General features: G+C 43.0%; 1 protein-coding gene across 4 annotated transcripts in view; it reads right to left on the reverse strand.

Moving 5' to 3' along the window:
• The window catches only part of LOC128746586 (CUB and sushi domain-containing protein 3-like), a 237,853-nt gene that overhangs the window by 171,648 nt on the left and 46,459 nt on the right, over positions 1-19,746 (reverse strand). For 3 of the 4 annotated variants that reach the window (XM_053843732.1, XM_053843731.1, XM_053843733.1), the window contains exons 4-5: positions 19,503-19,697; positions 8,417-8,639 (exon numbers count right to left, since the gene is read on the reverse strand). In XM_053843732.1, coding sequence (XP_053699707.1) covers positions 8,417-8,639; positions 19,503-19,697 — 418 coding nt within the window. The remainder of the gene's footprint in view (positions 1-8,416; positions 8,640-19,502; positions 19,698-19,746) is intronic. The other variant, XM_053843734.1, reaches the window with a different exon arrangement.

The following is a 19,746-nucleotide window of genomic DNA, read 5'->3' on the forward strand; positions in this document are numbered from 1 at the left end:
CCAGCTCATTTGAAGAGCACATAGAGATATAATTAAAAAGGACATTACTTTTGTTGCCTGTTGAGCGTAATAGCAGAGTGTGATCTAAAAGCTCATTTGCACTCTCACTGCCAGAACCAATATATGAAAAGTCATCAGGAATGATACCATCAGTGATGACAGGGTAATTAGACGTGCAAAGGTTCAGCTATAAAACACTTTTTTTTTTGTGCTGTAAATGCAACTTGCTGTCGAGCATTTGAAAACCATTTTGTTATATCGATCACTGGATCGATTCAGGTGCACAGGGTCTCTGAACTGTAGATTAAAACAAAGCACACACAACCTGGGACTACCTCACATGTAGGTCCCCCAATACACCACCTTTTCTTTCTTTGTTTATAGTCCGCTGGATGGCAGGAAGTAGAATCGGGAAGTCACTGCACACAAGTGCCACTGGCCCAGAAGTTTCAGACCGCGCCATGCTACAATCCCAACTGTTAGCAGAGCAGTAGTTTTCCCCTTCACTTAAAGAAACATGCCACATCTCTTCCATAGTGAGACATGTTCTTATCTGATCTTAGGCAAGTTGATATATCCCTCAGCTCCCTAACTTTCAGATGCACAGTGCTATTTGGGTAGAATGTAGCATAGCTATTATATTTATTATATTTCATTAGGATCCAAAACACACAAGTTAGAAGAAACCAAGCATTACTGTCCTCCGCTTCATCCACTTATAAAACTGCCAACTCAGCGATAAACAGATTAGATCCAGACATCCTTTATTGTCCCACAGTGGGGAAATTCGAGTTGCCACAGCAGCAACAGTTGAGATAACTGAATGATTTCCAGTGAAAATTCCATTTATATGTCATCGACTTTATTCCAGAATTTATGATCCGGCTAAAAAAAAACCTACTAACCTAACGTTAAATTGAAATGTTTCTCCAGGACAACAAGGATCTACCAACCAAAGCAGCAGATTACATCGGCACTGACTTATTGATGCTTTCGCCCTGTTATCACTTCACATACATTATCGGACTCATGTGGGAGGTTTAAATGGATCTTCTCTGAATTGATCACGTCATTCCTGAGGTTCACCTTTCGAAGTCAAGTCTTCCAGCTCTTTCTCTGGCCCCAAGGGCAAGTGGGGCCACGGCGGTTACACGGCGCTGGGACTTATTAATTCTAGCAGGAAGGAGGCTGCCATGCTCCCTTCACCCACTCACCCGATCATACTCTCTAATGCGGCCGTATATCAACAGTTTGTTGGAAGCCCTAAATGCACCATGGGAGAGGTAGTAAAAGTTGGTTGAGCAAGAACATCCATGCTGAGGGAGAGGCAAAAATCCTATTAGAGAGGAAGGACCGCAGAACTATTTTCCACCCTCGCACGTGTTATGGTTCCATAGATGGAAAACAAATTCTTGTTCATTAAAAAGGCAACTGCTTCATCGTTTATATTTTTACTTCATAGCACAAGAACCAAAACCTACCCACCTCTGCTAGAGCCACCAACTCAGTTGGTGGTGGAAGCCTGTTCTAACTTTAGCCTCAGATACACCACTACAACCAACAGCACAACAGGCTTACTGAGAGCTTCTAAGAATCTGTTGACTGCCGTCAATCTCCTGTCCAGTCTTTGGGACACGACGTGGCTTTTGGGTGATTTGGGATATGCAGATCAGGAACACAGCCAAGAAGCTCTCCCCTTGGTTTGCCTGCCTAGGTCACCTCGACCTGCCGCACGCCATGCGTGTCCTCGTGTTGTCCCACATACCGCATCTCAGAAAAGCCCAGTGGACTCCTGACATGGAGGCTCCAGTAGAGTATCTGCCTGACTGACAGGGGACGGACCTGAGGAGAGATGCCAACCAGGGATGTGCTCAACTCTATGTAGGGCATGTCAGAAAACTTGTCCCTTGGGGAGCCTGAACCACCACAGAGCCTACACCCCAGTGACCCCCTCACAGACTCTGGCATACTTAATTTCTGACAAACACAATACAAAACTCTTCTCTACTTGAACAAAAAAAGCTTTTCAACCCTTTTAAAAACTTAAATGAGCAGATAACACTGATGACTTATTTACTGTAAGTAAATAAATGATTAAAAGATAAATGTAACCCGTGTGAGCCACACGACCCAAGATACCAAAGCCTTCCTACGCTGCTCTCCCTTTATCTGAACAGCAGCCCTGCTACCCGCGTTTGAATGCCGGCCATGTTTAATTGGCCAAAATTGAGCCATTAAAGAAACATTTTTAACATTAATCCTGTTCATTCAGCTTATCTGCGAGCTATTATGAAGCAACTTTTGGCCTCTCTGCGACACTAAGACGCTATTGTTTGCTGCTGAATGTCAGTCTATCAGTCCCGGTTCTCATTTGGAGGCTCGGCAATTCAATCGAGCGCCTGTGAATTGAAGTGCGGCATGGATAGATTTTTGAGAGAGATGGCCTCAACTTGACCAGGAAAACAAACAGGCAAGCAAACACAATTGATAGAGAACAAGCCTCCCGCTCATGGAGCAAATAACTCACTCTCTTTAAATTGGCTGGATGACTCAACTTTCCTGCCATAGAAGTGCTACTTGTTTGTAACCCATCGAAAAGTCCATCAACTATTAAGTAGTGGCATCATAGATGACCGCACCCCGAATATCCATCCTTTCATCTTCAGCCAGATTAGGGTGACTGGGGTCTCAGACTTGTTGGGGCTGATCTGAAGGGGATGAAATCAGAAAGTTAAGATATGTGGAAGCATGTAGATCAGAAAGGCAGCAGTGGAAAATGAAAGTGCATTAGTGGGAGTTGTTCTATCTCAGTTTGCTGTGTCTCTCCCCAGTGTGTTTCATTTATGGGGTTTCTACAAGAGGACGACCGATATATCAGCCGTTTTCTTAATACCGAAGCAAATATAGGCCCAGAATATTGCACAAAAATATCGCTCTTATTCCAATTTCCACAAGTAGCAAAAATAAACATTAATGGAAATATTAGAAATTCAGAAAAAAAAAATGTTGCGCTCGGAGGAGGTAAAAGGAAATTGCTACTTTTTGCTACGGAAACAGGTTTTGCGGAAAAACAATGACTGGACTGGATACCACGAAATTAGGAAACGGATATCAATAATCTGTCCACAATCAGCAGGCATAAAATAGCATTTTCTTTTGGCACATTTTCACTAAATTCACTGACATATGTCGAAACATTTGGATGGAACCCTGGCGATTGATATGAGTAGCAGTGGAAAGCGTGTGCTACATGTCTTGAAAATTATTACAGTAGTACCTCGGTTTTCGAACGTCTCGGAATTTGAACAAATCCGAGTTGGAACAAAAATTTCTAGATATTTTTGCTTCAGATTTCGAATGAAAATCCAGAACTCACCGGAAAAAAACCGATCAGTTGAACCCACGACGCACTTTCTTATTGTGTATAACGCAGCCTCTGTATGCAGACGTGTCCCGTTATCTACATTTACATGACTGTTTTTTCTTCATGTTGAGGTGTAAAACCTTTCCTGTCTCCGCACTGGACCGTGGTAGAGTGTCACAGGTGCTCGCTCTCCACACCTCTGAGGCTGGAGCGCACACTCGCACACTCCAGGGTTTTACTTGCTTACTTGGTTTATGACTTTGTCACTGCCAAACTGCACAGAAGCGCACATTCAGAGCTGGACACGCACCGGGCACCTCTTCACTTCTGGAGAGACGTCACTCACTCGGCAACCCCTCCCACATGCAGCGGCCACACACATAGAGGAACAGCGCACCTGCAGCAGACACTCTACATTCACTCCTACAAAAGACTATTTTAAGGCTTGGAACACAATACTTCATATTTCATTGTCATGGGAAAAATCAATTCATTTCGAACAAATCGCTTCTTGAAGAGCCTTCTGGAACGGATTGTGGTCAAGAACCGAGGTACCAATGTATTTTGTTTTAGAGCTGTGGATGTGTGGGTGAAGTGAAGCAGATAGAGCTACATAGTAGTGGTAGTACTGGGGCTTTCTGTGGAAATATTTAAAAAAAATGAGACAACACTAAATGTTGTTCTAAACATTTTGAAACACAATTTCAGGTATTTATAACAAATAAATGCCCGCCAGTTGTGAAAGTACACATCGAAGTATCTAAAGTCGAATAAAACGATCCGATGCCGCTATTTTTGAAACACCATTCTCGCCCGAGTCGGACTTTTCAATCACCTGGAAGCGGCTCTGTAAACTCAGAGGAATCAATCCTAAGTAGCAGAAAATCTTCACTATCTCGGGCGTCAGCGAGAGAAATATGTTTTCCTCGACACCAGTTGGAAGCTGTTATCAAGACTTTCTATCAGATCTCTGCAAATGAGATTATTGATTCCCGCGTTGTCACACAAAGGGAAGTGAACACGAGGTCGCACATCAATCAACGTCAGTCCGTGCCCCAAAAAAACCTTTCTGTTGTTCCGACAGAAAAGGCGCCACTGCAGGACCACAAATGTAGTTTTTCTGGTATTTATCATGACCTTTAATGTGATTGCTCAGCACTGTACACAAAGGGCAAAACCAACAAGCTGTAAATGAAACGTCAGTTATAGAGAAATACAAACCAGCACCTGTCAGTCATTTGCTATGAAAGAAATTTGTCGGAGCATTCACTAGCGTCGCTTTGTATTTATCGTGTACCTTGATACATTAATTACTACCAGTTTCTACACGAAGCTCGCCAGTTTCATCGGCAGATAGCCACATTAGCATTCAAGCTCAAAGGCATTTGTGCAATTACTGGGACCAACAACAGTCGTACATCATCAGGAATAGCGTTCCCATGTTTCTTAATCAGACACTCAAAACATAAAAGCCCTGTTTCAAAAAGGTGTAGTGGAATTTAAAGGTGAATTAGCGCTAACCTTTCCACAAATATGCACCCACTTAGCATTCGCTACGTCAGGGTCTCCGCTGATAACAAGCGCCTCTTTGTGAAGATGAAATCTTACGTGATCAAACAGTGAAAACAAACAGAAACACATAGCCTGTCTTGTGACTGTCAGGCTTCTATGTACAGAAACCTCAAAGCCTATTGCCATGATTTCGTTTCAAGCGTGCGTGTCTCCCAACTCCATCTTAAATCAATGTGTCAGCAACACTTTGCTTTAATCTGTGCATGAGTAAATCACCAACAATCCATCATTCAGCCCCTTGTGCTTCATTCTCAATCGCAAATTCAACAATGGTTGCAGGGGACACTTCATCACAGAGTCTCTGGGCTGTGTGAGGTCTGATGGAGGACAGCTAACGGCCCCGGGGCCAGACTTGAGTCTGGGATGGCTGGAAATGTTAGTACAGAAGAACACTTTTATATTCTGTGGCTGCAGGTATTTGCAACGTCATCCTGCCAGCAGATACATTTCATCCATCAGACGAATCCAGGGCTGATGATGAAAATGAAGAGGATTGAGGCGAGCACTCCCACAGAGGCTCTGAGAAATAAATCAGAGTTTTCCGGGTGTGTAGGTTCTACATCATGACAGCATTCTGAGTCAGACGGCGTCGCAGGGCCGGATTAATAATTAAGAGGATTTTGAATAGAACTTTTCTTCAGTCTAGACACTTCGAAGTGACAGTACAGTCAGATGTCTTTGAGGCTCAGATTGTAGAGACTGGCAAGAAGCACTTGCTGGTGTAGAGAGCATGTTGAGCGTGGCAGTGACACAGGTGGGAGCCGACAATCAAAAAGCTCTGTCCTTGATCATCTGAACTCACCACAGTATCTTTCTATATCTGCGCCTTTGGATCTCTGGCAGAAGAACCTCATTTAGTTCAGGGAGAAACTATGACAGGTTTTGCCTAGAGATGTCTTGTGGAGGATATGCAAGACCTTGATGAGAGAAAACTTCAACCATTTCTTGATTTTACGTCTTATTTTTCCACATTTCAATGTCATTACAATTATACTTACATAATACCTGCAATAATTTATTTTCCCAGTGAACATCAAAATTAACATATAAAGTTCAGGTTAACCACAAAGCTCTGATGAAGATAGAATATGATAGGAAATGTTTGACAATAAACAGTCATGAAAGTATTACAACAAGAGTAATTACGTTTTTAAGGGAAAATATTTCAAATCCAACTCTTAAAAATGCATAGTTAAAAGGGGAATATACTATATTAATCCATTTAAAAAAAATAATAATAGTGATATCAGCCCCCAAAGCATTTGGACCGGGCTTGTCTGGAGGAGGACAATATGTTAAAAAAATGACAGAAACCAAGCCAAATTAAAGGGAAAAATGATGGTTGTATGATGACAGTTTACAGTTTTGGCTTCACCTGACTTCGCTCTTCCCTTTGGCTCATACTCTGACACAATATTCGCTGCTCTCTCCTCGACGGCTCCGACTGCACAAAGCTCATCGGGCCGTGATTGATTAAAGCCTCTTTCAGCCAATTAAAATTCAGGCCTGGCAGGAACACATAAACCTGCAGGACGCTCCATTCAAACACAGCTCCGACGTGATGGATGACCAGGCCCCAACGCTGCTGTGGAACACAATTCATATTTCCTTGTTTGGACTGCAGACTGACATTGAACATGTGCAACTCTTGTATTATAATCACAGAGAAGACAGGCAGGGCAAACATCATCTCCCTCAGAAATTAGCAGGAGATGCCGGCAACGATAAGCTGGACTTTGGTTCTGCCAGTACAGTGAAAAGAATTGGACTTGTCTGTGTTGATAAATAGGCGGTGGCCACGAACACGGCATATCGACCCTGTGTTGCAGTTCAGGACAGCACTCTAATTTCACAGATGTGGAACACCGCATCACCACGGTGTGATGCCGAGGTATATTTAGCCGCTACCACAACCGCCTACTGTATGGAACACAAGGAGCCCTGGAAATCTGTCAGACGGCTCAGAAACACTAGTCTGCATCAGCGTAGGATGTTGTTTTGCAGCTGCGGGTGACATCTTTGACCCGGCAAATGAGGATTCCTCGCACGAGGAGGGATCAGATGAGGATGGATTTGTGGAGGGAGAAGTAGCTTTGGAGTTCATGAAACTTTCAAGGGTTTTAGAAATTGCATTTCACTGTGGCAAATATAAATCTCGTTTTTAATTATGGTTGATTATTTGATTATATAGCTTAAATAAAAACTGAATAGCAATGTTTGAAATGAATAAATAGTGATGAAAAGACAATTGTACTCGCGTTCATGATGATAAGCAGGACATGTTCTTCATTTGTGTTACCCACTGTAAACGTTTGAGCTTTAAACTTCAAATCGAACTTTGGTAAAAGATCAGTGGCAGAGCGACCAACTGCCAAACTTTTTAAATAGAGGGATAGTAAATTCCAATGATAACTTTACATCATGTTTTTGTTTATGAATTACGTTTCGTTGGTGCAATCCGTGTTCCAAGAGAGCCAATAAAAGAGCTTCAGAGTGGCCCACAGGTAGCTTGTCAAAAACCTGAAACCACAACAGATGTACTTAAAACTCGGTGGTCAAAAGCAATCCCTTGCACGTGCAGAGTGAACATCAGCCTTCATGAGTGTGACACCCCACAATTGGATGCGACATATGCGTTATAGAATAGCACATGACGTTGTCGTCACCTGCAGTAACTCATTAGACTCGATGGTAGCACTCATTAGTCATGCTCACATGGATAAACTCAATCTGCGTTTTGCTGGAATTTAATTTTCCAAAGATATATTTCAATAGCTTGCGCAACACCTCGCTCGTTGCCAAGGGAACAGAGCTGTGATCATAAAGATGGCAAATGTTCTTGAGCGCATGCTGATATTTTATCATCTCATTTTGTTTTCTGAAACACGTTACTGTGCCAATTTAGACATAAACTGCAGAAATGGATCCATGGGAGGGTCTGTGCTGTGGTGCCATGGAAATCAAGCCGTTTGACTGAGAGGAGTTCTGGTCCGTTTTGATCTTCTGTTGAACTGTTTATCATGCACCCTTTCTGTTTAGGATATCTGTTGTTATACTTGTGAGTGAGGGGCAGTTAAATGGTAAATTAACCTTTAGTTTAGAAGATTGTTTTGCGCAACATTTGTGTCTCACTAAGGACAAACCAAATAGGTGTTATTACACGCTGAATTTACTTTTTATATGCAGGTACGTTTCAAAAGACGCCATTAATTTTCCCTTATTGCGATGCTCCCGCATACATTTTCTTTCTTCTTTCTTTCTTTTCTTCCTTTATTCTCCAAAATAAGTTGCGGAGATCCACTCCCAGCTACACAGGGTGATAGCCTGGGGACAACCAGTACTCAGTTCTACAGACACTCTGAGCCATCAGTTAACCTTTGTCTCTCAAACAGTCGGAGGAAACCAGAGTTGGCACACCAGCCTTACAATGATTGCAACGCTGTTAAAGAGACAGCTTTACCCATTGGGATCCAAACTCACCAAATAGTCGGCGATTCCGACCCTTCCACCTCCAGGTAATCCGACTTCTCCTCCATCTGAAACTCTGTGAACACCAGGGAGATGGTGTCACCGGGGTCGGCCAGGATGGTCCACTTACACTCCCCGCTGCTGCCCAGTCCGCCAGCCGAGTCACTGCTGGGCAAATCGAAGCTGGAGATGAGCCCACTGGAGCCCCTCAGGGTGCCACCGCACGTATCCTCAGCTGTCAGTCAACAGGGAACAAAAGCAGGAGGGGGAGGACAAAAAAGAGACACATGGTTACTCAAAACTGAACGTGGGAAAAGGGAGCCTGTCGGCACAAAACACATGTATCTGTCATTTCCAATAAGCTGAGTTCACTGGGGGAGTTGTGCATGGGATTTTAACAGAGAAGAGGTCGCATGACGGCATGAACAGGAAACACTGTTGTTGAAATCTGGAGCAAACACGAGCGGCACCGGTTTCTGCTCAAAGTAATAATAGCTTGGGACCGTGACGAGTTGTTGTCGTGCGAGACACTGTGTCCATCAGCGTCCAGCCTTTCATTTGCTTCCGCTTACTCACTCACTGGAGTTAAAGGGGTTTGTCCTGGACAGAAAATGGATCCATGGGGGGGCGCTCATGGTGGAAATAGCCAGCTGGTTTGGATGAAATAGTTAATAGAATACAACTCAGGGTTGGGAGATGCTTGAGACTCAGAGGCGAGAGTAGCGCTACTCCAGTTGAGGTGGCTCCCTATTCAGGCTTTATGGACAGCTGGGAGGACACAGGGGAAGACCCAAGCACACTGAGGAGACCATGCCTCTCAGTTGACATAGCAACAGCCCAGGACTGGAGGGTTCTGGAGAGAGCAACCTCTTCAGTTCTTCAACTGCAACTTCATCATTTTCCGACTTTTTCTTGTGAAATGTTGCTTAAAAAGATTGACTTTGGATCAGCAGTAATAGAATGGGGAACATGCTACAGCCCCATAGCAGTTCTCAAGGGTACCATTCCCAACCTTTCCAGCCTAGTGCCATCAGACCTGGACCTGCTTCACACTGAATAAAACCCATGTAGTAAGAGTGGTAGACGGTGGTTCCAACAGAACCTCATCAAAACCCTCCTCAAAACAAGCCCGGTCCACAGAGACGATAAACAGAGCTCACTGAAAATGGAAACACAATCAGTGAAAGCTATCCAGGTTGTTTCATGAGCACAGCTAATCCCTAATGTCACTCATTTACTTTAATATAAACCTTTTTATTGTCCCTCATATCGCACCGAAGCGAAGACCCTTTTTAAATAATGATTACCAAGGTAGCTCTACAGTGAAGAGTCATGGTGGAATTACAGGCCGTTTCATCTGCCAGCGTGCCTTGAAACCATCTTCCCCTCCACAGGAATTCTCACATCCCTACTTATTCCCCACCAGCCTCCGTTCCATCCCTTCATCGTAATGACGGCTTTCGGTTTTTTAATCATTCAAGACGCGCAGTGTATGTGACACTCAGCTGTGCTCGCTGGAACCTTTGTCGGAGCCCCGCAACGCTCCTGTATATTGCATGACAGGGTTGGTCGATAAAGGCAGATGTGTGACAGTCACTAGAATAAAAGAGGAGGGGTGAGGTAGCCTCCTGTTCCACACATCTGCTGATCAAAGTTTTGAAATGAAGGGCCAATTGACTGGAAAGCCAGCGACTTCAGTGATGTCTTCACATGCGTGATTCATATCCTTCGACAAGGACAAAGCTCGCAGCCAAGAACAAAAAAAAAAAAAAGGCTTGAGAAATCATGTTTGCCTTGAGTGTTCATCGTAAAAAAGTCTTTATCACATAAGTGTAAGGCAAAGTAGCAAAAGATAAATCCTCCAAACGCTTTTCAGATGACATTCGGAAAACGTGCCCAACAGATAGGAACGGTAATTGGCTGTGGGATGAAATTAAAGGCAAATTAAAGTGCTGCAGAGTCTGACCAAAGGAGCCGTACTACTTTTTAACCTTGATAAGAGGCGGGAGGGCGGCCAGGAGTGTCGGGGTCGGCGTAGAGAGCACGGTGAGCCAGGGAGGCGGAGGCCAGTGAAATATGGAGAGAGGGAAGGAGCGCAGGGAACTGGACTGCGGCTGAGTCATCACTGGTTTCTGCCATTCTGAACTGTATTGGCTTCGGTTAATGATCAATTCAACAACAGACCGATAATTCATCACTGACTGATTATGTCTTTTAACTGATATATCAAAACATTTGGTCACACTTTAGATTAGGGAACATTTATTGCCTCAAATAAACTACTTATTCACAGCATTTTAGCCAGTAATGGATCATTATAAAGTATTGATCATTGTCTTGACTGGAGTTTACCCTTGAATCATATGAACCACATATATCAGAGTTAACTGTAAATTGATTGATTGATAGTTTTACCATGGTTTTATTGCTATTAATCCAACCAGTTATTGTTTTAGTTTTCTTAATTCATACATTTTTTAAATTATCTCTACTATCATTATTTTGTATTTTTTTATTCATATGAATCCAAAATATATTTTTTTATGTTGCACTGTTCTCCTCTTCATTTTAAGATTTTTTTATACAAATAATACATTCACTCATTTTTATTCTGCTTCAATCAAGTGGAAAATTGAATTGGATTTTTTTACGTTTGCTGTATTTCATTGACTCTAAACTTCCTGTTTCAGGGATGCCATCTTGGATTGTGACTGAGAATGGGGAGAATTCCCAGGTCGGAGCGCAAATGGAACGCAGCAGATGATACAGAGGGTGTCAGTGGGAGGGACTCGACAAGACAAGCTTAGGACTGAGTGTAGCAGAGGAGCAGGAGTTTGGAGAAACCGGTCTGATGGTTTGGAAGACAAGTGTGGGAGAGAGAAGGAATCCAACTTAGGTCCACCTCCAGGTCTTCCTCCAGCATCAGTCACAAGCCATTAGTGGCCAATACAATGATGAACTCCAGCAGAACCGCGGACCATCATTTGTTTTGCTTGAGCAACCCCAACACAGTAAATTCAGCTGTCACATGCTCTAAACTGTCTGGAAACAGCAGGCGGTAAACAAAAGCCGCGTCGACATACAGCCGCACGTAAAGACCTGTCGCGCTCTTGTTTCCACATGACATCCCTCCGCAGTGCTCCGAGTTTAATGGCGTTCGGCAGAGATCAAACCGGAGCATGTTTGTCATCATGGAAGCTGCTTCAGAGAAAAATATCATAAAGGAGCATTTTTTTTACGACTCGGCTGCAATCTGCTCGCAGGGAGAGAGATATGAAGAACAAAAACGAGCCTATCATCTTTGGACGAGCCGATCTGTTTTGGTATTCATTTTATGATGATATCATTTACTCAAGCGGTGACACGGTGTCCTCTGGAATCAAAGCATGTAAACAGAAATTTGGCGTTTGCCTTGGTCCTCGGCTCAGGATTTCTGTCTCCTGCTCAGCATGGCCATTTGAGCTTCCCAGGACAGTCTCCTGCTCCTCTGGGGACTGTTCTGCAGGACCCTCAGAGGGAGCTGGTCTGCTGGCTAATGGACTCTTCCTGTCTCTTTTTCAGCACACTAAACAGAGCTTGACAGTACAAGCCAGTATCACATCGCAAGGTCTTGTCGAGGGTCTTCCTGAATCTCCTGTGCCAATGTTTAGTGATGTCGAGATGAAGTCACAGGAAGTACCAGCTCAGTCAGGAGAACTGGCATCTGCTGGCCTTACAATATGTCACATGCGTATGCACACTCAAAGAAAGCCTCTGCCAAGAATCTCAAACTGTCCAAAGCCAAACTCAGAGGTGCTGAGTGTTGAGTGCAAAGAATCACTTCTTTGAATCACTATTTGAGTGTGGAAATTAGTTTTGAGCCTTTTGTAGCTTTGTTTGTGAGTTTTCCAATCTGCATTGATCATTTGCTAAATAGGCATGAGTTTGTACATTTGTTTTGGGGATTTTGGAAATGTGTGCATGTTTGTACATGTCTTGAGAATATGTCAATTTCTTTCGAGAAATTTGTGAATTTGTTTACAAATAGTTTTTGTGCATTTTGTAAATTTGGTTTTGTGAGTGTGCACAAGTTTTTGTTTTTTTTTTAATGAATTTTCTTTCAATACTTCCAAGACACAGTACAATGTGCACAACAAAGTCTTAGTTCAGAGCTGATAGTTATACAAACCACATTCTCGTGACATTCAACTCATGATGTGATCCAACATGTGTCTGCATTGTAGCTGAACGATGACGACACTGCATGTTTTTATCCAACAAGTAGGAACTCCATTTTCATTTGTGAGCAGATCATTGGAGCATGTTTGGGATTTACTTACAGAAAAGGAGCCGTCTCCGATTTAAAAACAGGGATGAAGATGGCGGTGTGGATTAGAAGTGCCGTCGCAGAGCTCATTTACATCAGCAGCATCAACGCTATAATTCTACTCGAGGAGGATTAAGCTGCTCTCCCTTTCACTTTAATCAGATATGGCGCTCTTGTCTTTCAGCTTAGGAACACTCACCAGCGCGCAAGGATGAAATTTCGGGGGCAGAGACGTTTCCTGTACAATCTCAGGTTATAATTCTGCAGTAATCCACGGGTGAGACATTTAAGGTTAAATCTGTGTGTCGTCGCAGTGTTTCACAGGATTTTAATTTCATCCCTTTTCCCTGGAGACCTTCTTGTTTATTTATTTATTTAGAAATAGTGTTGAATTATTATAGAACGCTACAAGGAAAAGGACATAAAACAACCCGAGACAGTAGTATTTAAAATGTTACTATTATTATCATTATTATTTTATGGTTATTATTAGAACACTTTCATTAATTTTTTGTTTTATTTGGTCTATTATTTTAAAAATACATTATTCTGAGAATTTTGAATACAACCTTACACTATATGAGGAAAAAGTGATTCTGAAACATAATGAAAAAAAATGTAAAAAAAAAAAGGACGTAAGGTGTAAGAAATAATAATCTTTAATTTTCTCTTCAATTGCAACTTTCATTTCTTCTTAAGTCGTGTTAATTAGATTTAGATAGATTTTTTTTTAATTAATTTCCACTTGTAATTATTTTTAAAATATGAGGGATAAAGCATGAGAATGTAAATAGCCTTATTTGCATTCAGGGATATCTGATAGCCAGTTGAAATGAGAGTTTCCCTCTTTATTTTTGTCAAACTTGCGAGTGCAAGTTTTGGTCAACATCAGTTTCCTGTTCAAGAAGCAGCTCTGTTTCATCACCTCGCAATATTTTCTTTTGTTTCCCTTCACTTTCAATCACACTCACCAACACTCGAAAGACATTTTGGACTCTGAAGAGGAAGCAAGAGGAATTGTGGGAGAAGATGAAAGCGAGCTAGAAAAAAAAAAACGGAAAAACAGGAGAAAGCTGGTGGAGAGGTTGAGGTGTGCACTGAGTCTGCTTGCTTGGTGTTACTGTGTGCCTGGTGTGAGACAACAGATGATGAGCAGAAAGGCCAAATTCTCGGAGGAAATAAGATCAAAGGACCATCTGCCCAAAATCAGCAGCCAGGCGGGAATAAGACAAGCGAGACGGTGGCTTGAGTGTTGCCTGGGACTGAAGGTTTCTTGCCTGTGGCGAGCCGGCTAACACCATCTTTAAATAGAAATGAATCCTCTGCAGCTTTTTTGGGGTTAGCTTCCTCAGACAGTCACATTTCCTTTTGCTGTGATTCACACTGTTGAATGATTTAGCGTGAGTAAATTTGCTCTGCTGGGATTGAGGTTGCTCAGGATCGTATGTGCAGCGGACTCGATGAGACACGCTCCAGTCTTGGACAGAGTCACGGTGGGATTGGGTGTCTCCTCTATTTGATCAACCAAGAAGTGTCCTGGCTCAAATGTTCTTTTCGGGTTTCCCAATCGTTTTAAGAGTGCATAACGTGGTTTTCATATCGCAGAACAATACAGACAGAATTTTCACGCGTCTGCAGTTATGTTTGTTCATTTGCTGGTTTGAACGTTTTTTTATTTTGGTGGAGTTAGTCTGGTCTTCCTGTTTGCGTCCCCCTTTAATCCCTTCATTGACTGCACCAGGCATCTTGCTTTGTTTCTTGTTTATCTGCCTCTGTTCCTGTGATCGTCTGCCACAACTTAACCGTGTCACATTTCTGAAGTCCTCATAGAGACACTGTCTTCTTGTCAAGTTTAGTCAAGTCCTGTGAAGTCAAGTCAAGTCCTGCGAAGTGAATTCAAGTCAAGTCAAGTCAAGCCAAGTCAAGTAGCAGTCTGGTCAAGTCATCGTCTCGCCATGCTCCAAGTCAAGTAATAGTCTTGTTGAATGTAACAGTGTGGTCGAGTCCTGTTTGGTCCACTCAAGTCATCATCATGTCTTGCCCCATCAAGACAAGTCTCCACGCCGCATCAAGAAACAGTCTGTACAACTGTACAAGTTCTGTCTCATCGAGTCACCATCAAGTTAAGCAAGTCTTGTCCTCTGCTCCAAGTTAGTTGGTGTTTTGCACTTCCCTGCCTGCATACAAAACATTCCAGAGCAGCTGAACGTGAATAACTTTTCGGAATTTCTTATATCTTTCTTCAGCGTTTGAGAACTTTATTATTGTATTAGAAGTTAAAAAACAATCAAATATCCGTCATTTTCTTTCGATACTTCTGCGGTATTCCGTGAGGCTGACTTCAAAGTTGAAGAGCCCATTCAGCCAACAAGACGATGGTCGATTGTAGTTTATATCATTTCTAAATCCCCTCTGGAATCAGAAGTAGGATCATAAATACACAGCTCTCCAGCTGGACCTTAGGTCTGCTGCAGGCCCCACGCTGCTGCAGTGCTGTGTTTGGTATTATTCTGAGATAAAATCTGTTTTTGACACGCCCACCTGCCCTCCAGGTCCGCAGCACTCACCGCTGCTTGATTTCTTCCTGCTTTAGAATAATAAACACATTTGCAGGTTCCTATTTCTTCTTTACACCAGTAGAGGGGACTATCACTCAGGTTTATAGCAGCAGCGTTTCTTCCAGACATCCGCTGTGGTGGCCCTGGCTAGCTGGAATATAATCCAATCATGTCGTTGAGGAAGTAACAAAACGCTCAGTGCTCTCATAAACTCCACTGCATTGTTGGCAACAGCCACACGAAGAGATGCTGTCATCCCAAACTATCAGAACCATTTTTACATGGAACAAACTTGCAGCTGACTTCCAATGCAGTTTGGGACCAAATATAGACTTTCAGTCACTGCCTGCAGATGTTTTGCACCATGTTGCTTTATCAGACCATGTGGAAAATGTCTCCCAAAAAGTTCCCACTCAGCTGAGAAAGATGTCTAAGCATAGTGTTTAAAAAAAAATAAGTGAATAAAATGGGTCACACAGCAGGGCGTGTAGAACAGTATGATGTTAGCTGAGTTTTCCAGAGAGTGTGTTGACTCCAGCACAAATGTGTTTTATATTTCTTCACCACAACATTATCTGCAGTGTGATCACATATTTGACCTTTCGTTCCTCCCTTTTCAGTTTAGGTGTGAGCCATTACTCGCGAGGGATTTTCGCCAATAACATCCGCTGAGCCCTTTTATATCAGTGTCAAGAGACCTTGGAGGAGAGAGCGTATATGGTGTGGGGAGGTAACAATCCTCCTGGCGAATTTAAGGCCATTTGAAAACATAAAACACAGAGGACAGTTAAAGAGTTTGGGGTCGGGCATATAGCTAGAAGAAGAGAATGCAGGCAGGGTGGAGGGAGTCAGAGTAGCAGCAAGAGTGAGTCAAAAAGAGAAGCTTCACAGGACCGCAATTACAATAGGCATAGCTAAAATTAGTTAGTAGTTTGTCATGTTATACTGAGGCAAAGGGCAGCCCTTCGAGTTGCATGTTAACGCATTTCAATAGAGCAAAAAATGAGCCTTCCAAGTGGATGTCACGTGCTAAATAACTCCTTATATGGCTGTCCTCGGTAAGTCTGTTATTGAAACACACAGCTACTTGAGGGCCTTCTTATCGTCATTGACATGTTTTGTGTACAGCGATGCCTTGCCTAACTCCAATATACGGAGGCTTCAATTGAAAACCTAACAACGCTGAAGGCTGCCTTCGGTGTCAGTATAGGACGCAGTCCACTTTCCCAACGTCAATATACTGCACCAAGAGAGTAAAGATGCGCTGCAAACTGCAACCTTTTGTACCGTTACGTTCTCCCCATTTTAGTCTTGTATTTACTTGCCTGCTGGTTTTTGCTGTGATTATTGTTTGTGTATTACTTTGTACTAGGAGTTTATGTAATACTGTGAATCTTACTCTGAGTTTAAGAGGGTGGAGACCATACATGTTCAGTGTCGTTCAGGACCACTTAGCAATGTAGCATTAATAGGAAATGAGGTCAACATAAGAACGTATGAAGTGTCCTCAGGATTCACATCTACCCTTTACTTGATTTAGCGTCAGACACTATCATTTTTCTAAGAACTTGTGAATCAAAAATGTTGCCATCCTTGTGACCGTCAAGATTCGGGGAATGATACAATTATTTGTACATCTTTCAGGCCTGGTCGCCTCTTAGCCTGCACGACGAGTGACAAAAGGTATCGGGGTGTGCAGTTGGATGAGAAATGAATGAAGCCAGTCTCTCCTGGCGGGTCCACAGTCATCATCCAGGACACGGTTTGAAAAAGGAAAACACATGGAAAAGCCATTTGGAGCTGCAGCGTGAGATATTTGTCACATGACTCCAACCGCTTTATTTACGCCTTATCTCACTTGCGCTGGACCTGGGATGTTGGCGTTTAACCGCAGGACAGCGCATTGAAAAGTCAATTCCACACAATGGTTTTTGTTTCTGCAAAACATGACGCCACTGATTTGAAACGTGTCTGACACCAGCCAACATCACAGTACTGTTCCAGTTGCTGAATGTAGGTTATCCGTCTCAACAGGCTCTGGCTGTATCTTAAAGAACAGCCTGATGACGGTTTCGCTCTGACAGCTGTTTGATGAATGTTGCTGCGCCTGATACCACGCTGTTTGTCCCACGCTGTGCTCAGATGAGACCTTTAGTCACAGCCCTGCGAATCATCCACTGCTTTTATGGAGGGACAATATGGTGGTGAGCATGCAGTGTTTTTAATTTGTGCACAGTCAGAGAGAACGCTCTAATTATGGTATAATTAAGCCGTTTCTGCTGCGTTGGCACACGGTGTCTGGGTGAAAGTTTACAAAGATGCTTTTGGATCAAGAAAACAGCTTCTTATATGAACAAGTCGACCACACCGAGGGACAAAAATGAACAATATAGTGGATGAAAAGTGAAAAGCAGATAAACCCAAAAGGAGAACGGACAAGAGACATTTCGAGTGATCAGCTGGTGAACGGATGGTCGAGCCACACCTGAGACCAGATCCAGGGGCGACTCTGACGCTGCACCAGCCCAGACAGATTAGAGCAAAGACCAGTCTGCAGTCTGACACCACCACCACTGACCCAGCAGGGACCTGCACCACAGCCACAGACATGCTTGTTTGCTTCTACAGCTGCGTCCTCAATACTTTCAATCCAGAGCAGGAATAGTGAAAATTATTTTTGAGATACTATCAGAATAAATTAGTCTTTTGAAAGCATAATGGACACATTAATTACGGCTAAAGAGCGAACCGTTTGGCACTTTGTGGTGTTTTTTAGCACTGTGGAGCTAAGTCTTCTATCCATATGTTTTCACTTTAATATTTCCTGACTTGACTTTTTGTTCCACCACAGAGTCCACAAAACATGGCTGGCTTTTTAAAACTTAATTTGATCATTTTGTGGGTCAGGTTTGTCTTATTCAACACTAAATTTGGGATCATATTTATTTGGCTTATTTAGGGTTTTGTTTGTTTTTTACAGTGGACCAATTACTGGACATTCCGGACTATAGAGCGCAATGGAATATTATAGATAGGGCTGCGCCCACTAAATTCAAGACGGAAAATAGATCTTGTTCATCCATAAACTCAAAGCATGAAGTCCTCATATCTTTTATTGACATTAAAGTGCTCAAAATGCGCTGTTTTCACTCGCATGTCCAAGGTTCCGACACCACAGCCGGTCTCAGGTGCTGCTTCTCATCTTTGGATCTCCAGGAGATCGCCTTTGTGGGCGGAGCTGCCAACACGCAGGCCAAAACAGCACATTTTGATCATTTTATGGTCAACAAAATGCCTGTGACTCCATTGGTTTGATGTGACAACACTCAATATTTTGGCAGCATGACGCTCTTAAGCCTGTAAATATCCATATATTAACTGCATCGCGGTATAAGCCGCAGAGTTCCGACAGAAAAAAGCAGCAGCTTATAGTCTGGAAATCATGGTACTACTTTTTTTTTTTCTTGTTCATCAGCCGACACGTTTCGTTTTTTCAATCCCTTGAATTTAGGTTTAAAAAATAAAAACTTCAGAGATCGAAAACAGTTGATTTCCAACAGCAATATTTTAGTTGAGATATATTTGGTAAAAGTTCTTCCTTGTCCTGACAGCAGCCAACTAACCACGAGCGAGTACATGATGCAAGGTTGGAGAAGAAATCCACAGAGCTGTTCAGCAACAGGATTTCATCAGTTATTGGCTGCAGTGGCCAACATCAAGTTACTAGACAGTCTGCTTTGCTGTGAAGACTCAAAAATAAGAAAATGGAATACCCTAAAAATAGCCCAATTATGGGGGTGCATTGCGGGGTTGGGGCGAGTTATTGAATCGTACAGGGAGCAAATTATCAGACGATTACAGTAATTATCTGGAAACACTGGTTGCAGCCAAGGCTTTTTGTGTTGAGTCCAAAAATACTTTTCGCTCCTCCTCCATGACCAGCGTGATGCAGAACCACAGCTCCACTTTAAAGCTCTTAATATGTTTAAGCTACTTGCTCGGCAGACATAAATATTTCATCAAGTCGGAGACACTAATCAACGTCTTTGCTGAGATTAAAGACATACCGTCTCATTAGATTAAAGAGGGAGTACACATCTTTCACACCAGGACTCCACTGTCGTGCAGCAAGGCCCTCGAGTCCCAAAACCGCCACGCGTCAATCATGATGAAGCAATTAACGTCATGTGTTTGTTGCTAATCGAATGACAGGAGGCAGAAGAGGACGCCTCACCTCTGCAGATGGGAACAGGGAAGTCCCACACCGACACGCCTGCCGCGTTGGTGACGCAGGTGAGGAGCGAATGTCCGTCCAGAACGTAGCCGCTGATGCACCGGTACCGAATCTTCTCCCCAACGGTGAACAGGGTTCCATTTAAAATGCCTTTCGCTGGAACTCCCGGGTTTCCACACGAGCTACTTCTCAGCTCTGAAAGAAAGCAGAAACACTTGTGTTCACGTGACTTATCGCTTTGTGA

Source organism: Synchiropus splendidus, chromosome 15, assembly GCF_027744825.2.
Source record: "Synchiropus splendidus isolate RoL2022-P1 chromosome 15, RoL_Sspl_1.0, whole genome shotgun sequence".
Lineage (NCBI taxonomy): Eukaryota > Metazoa > Chordata > Actinopteri > Syngnathiformes > Callionymidae > Synchiropus > Synchiropus splendidus.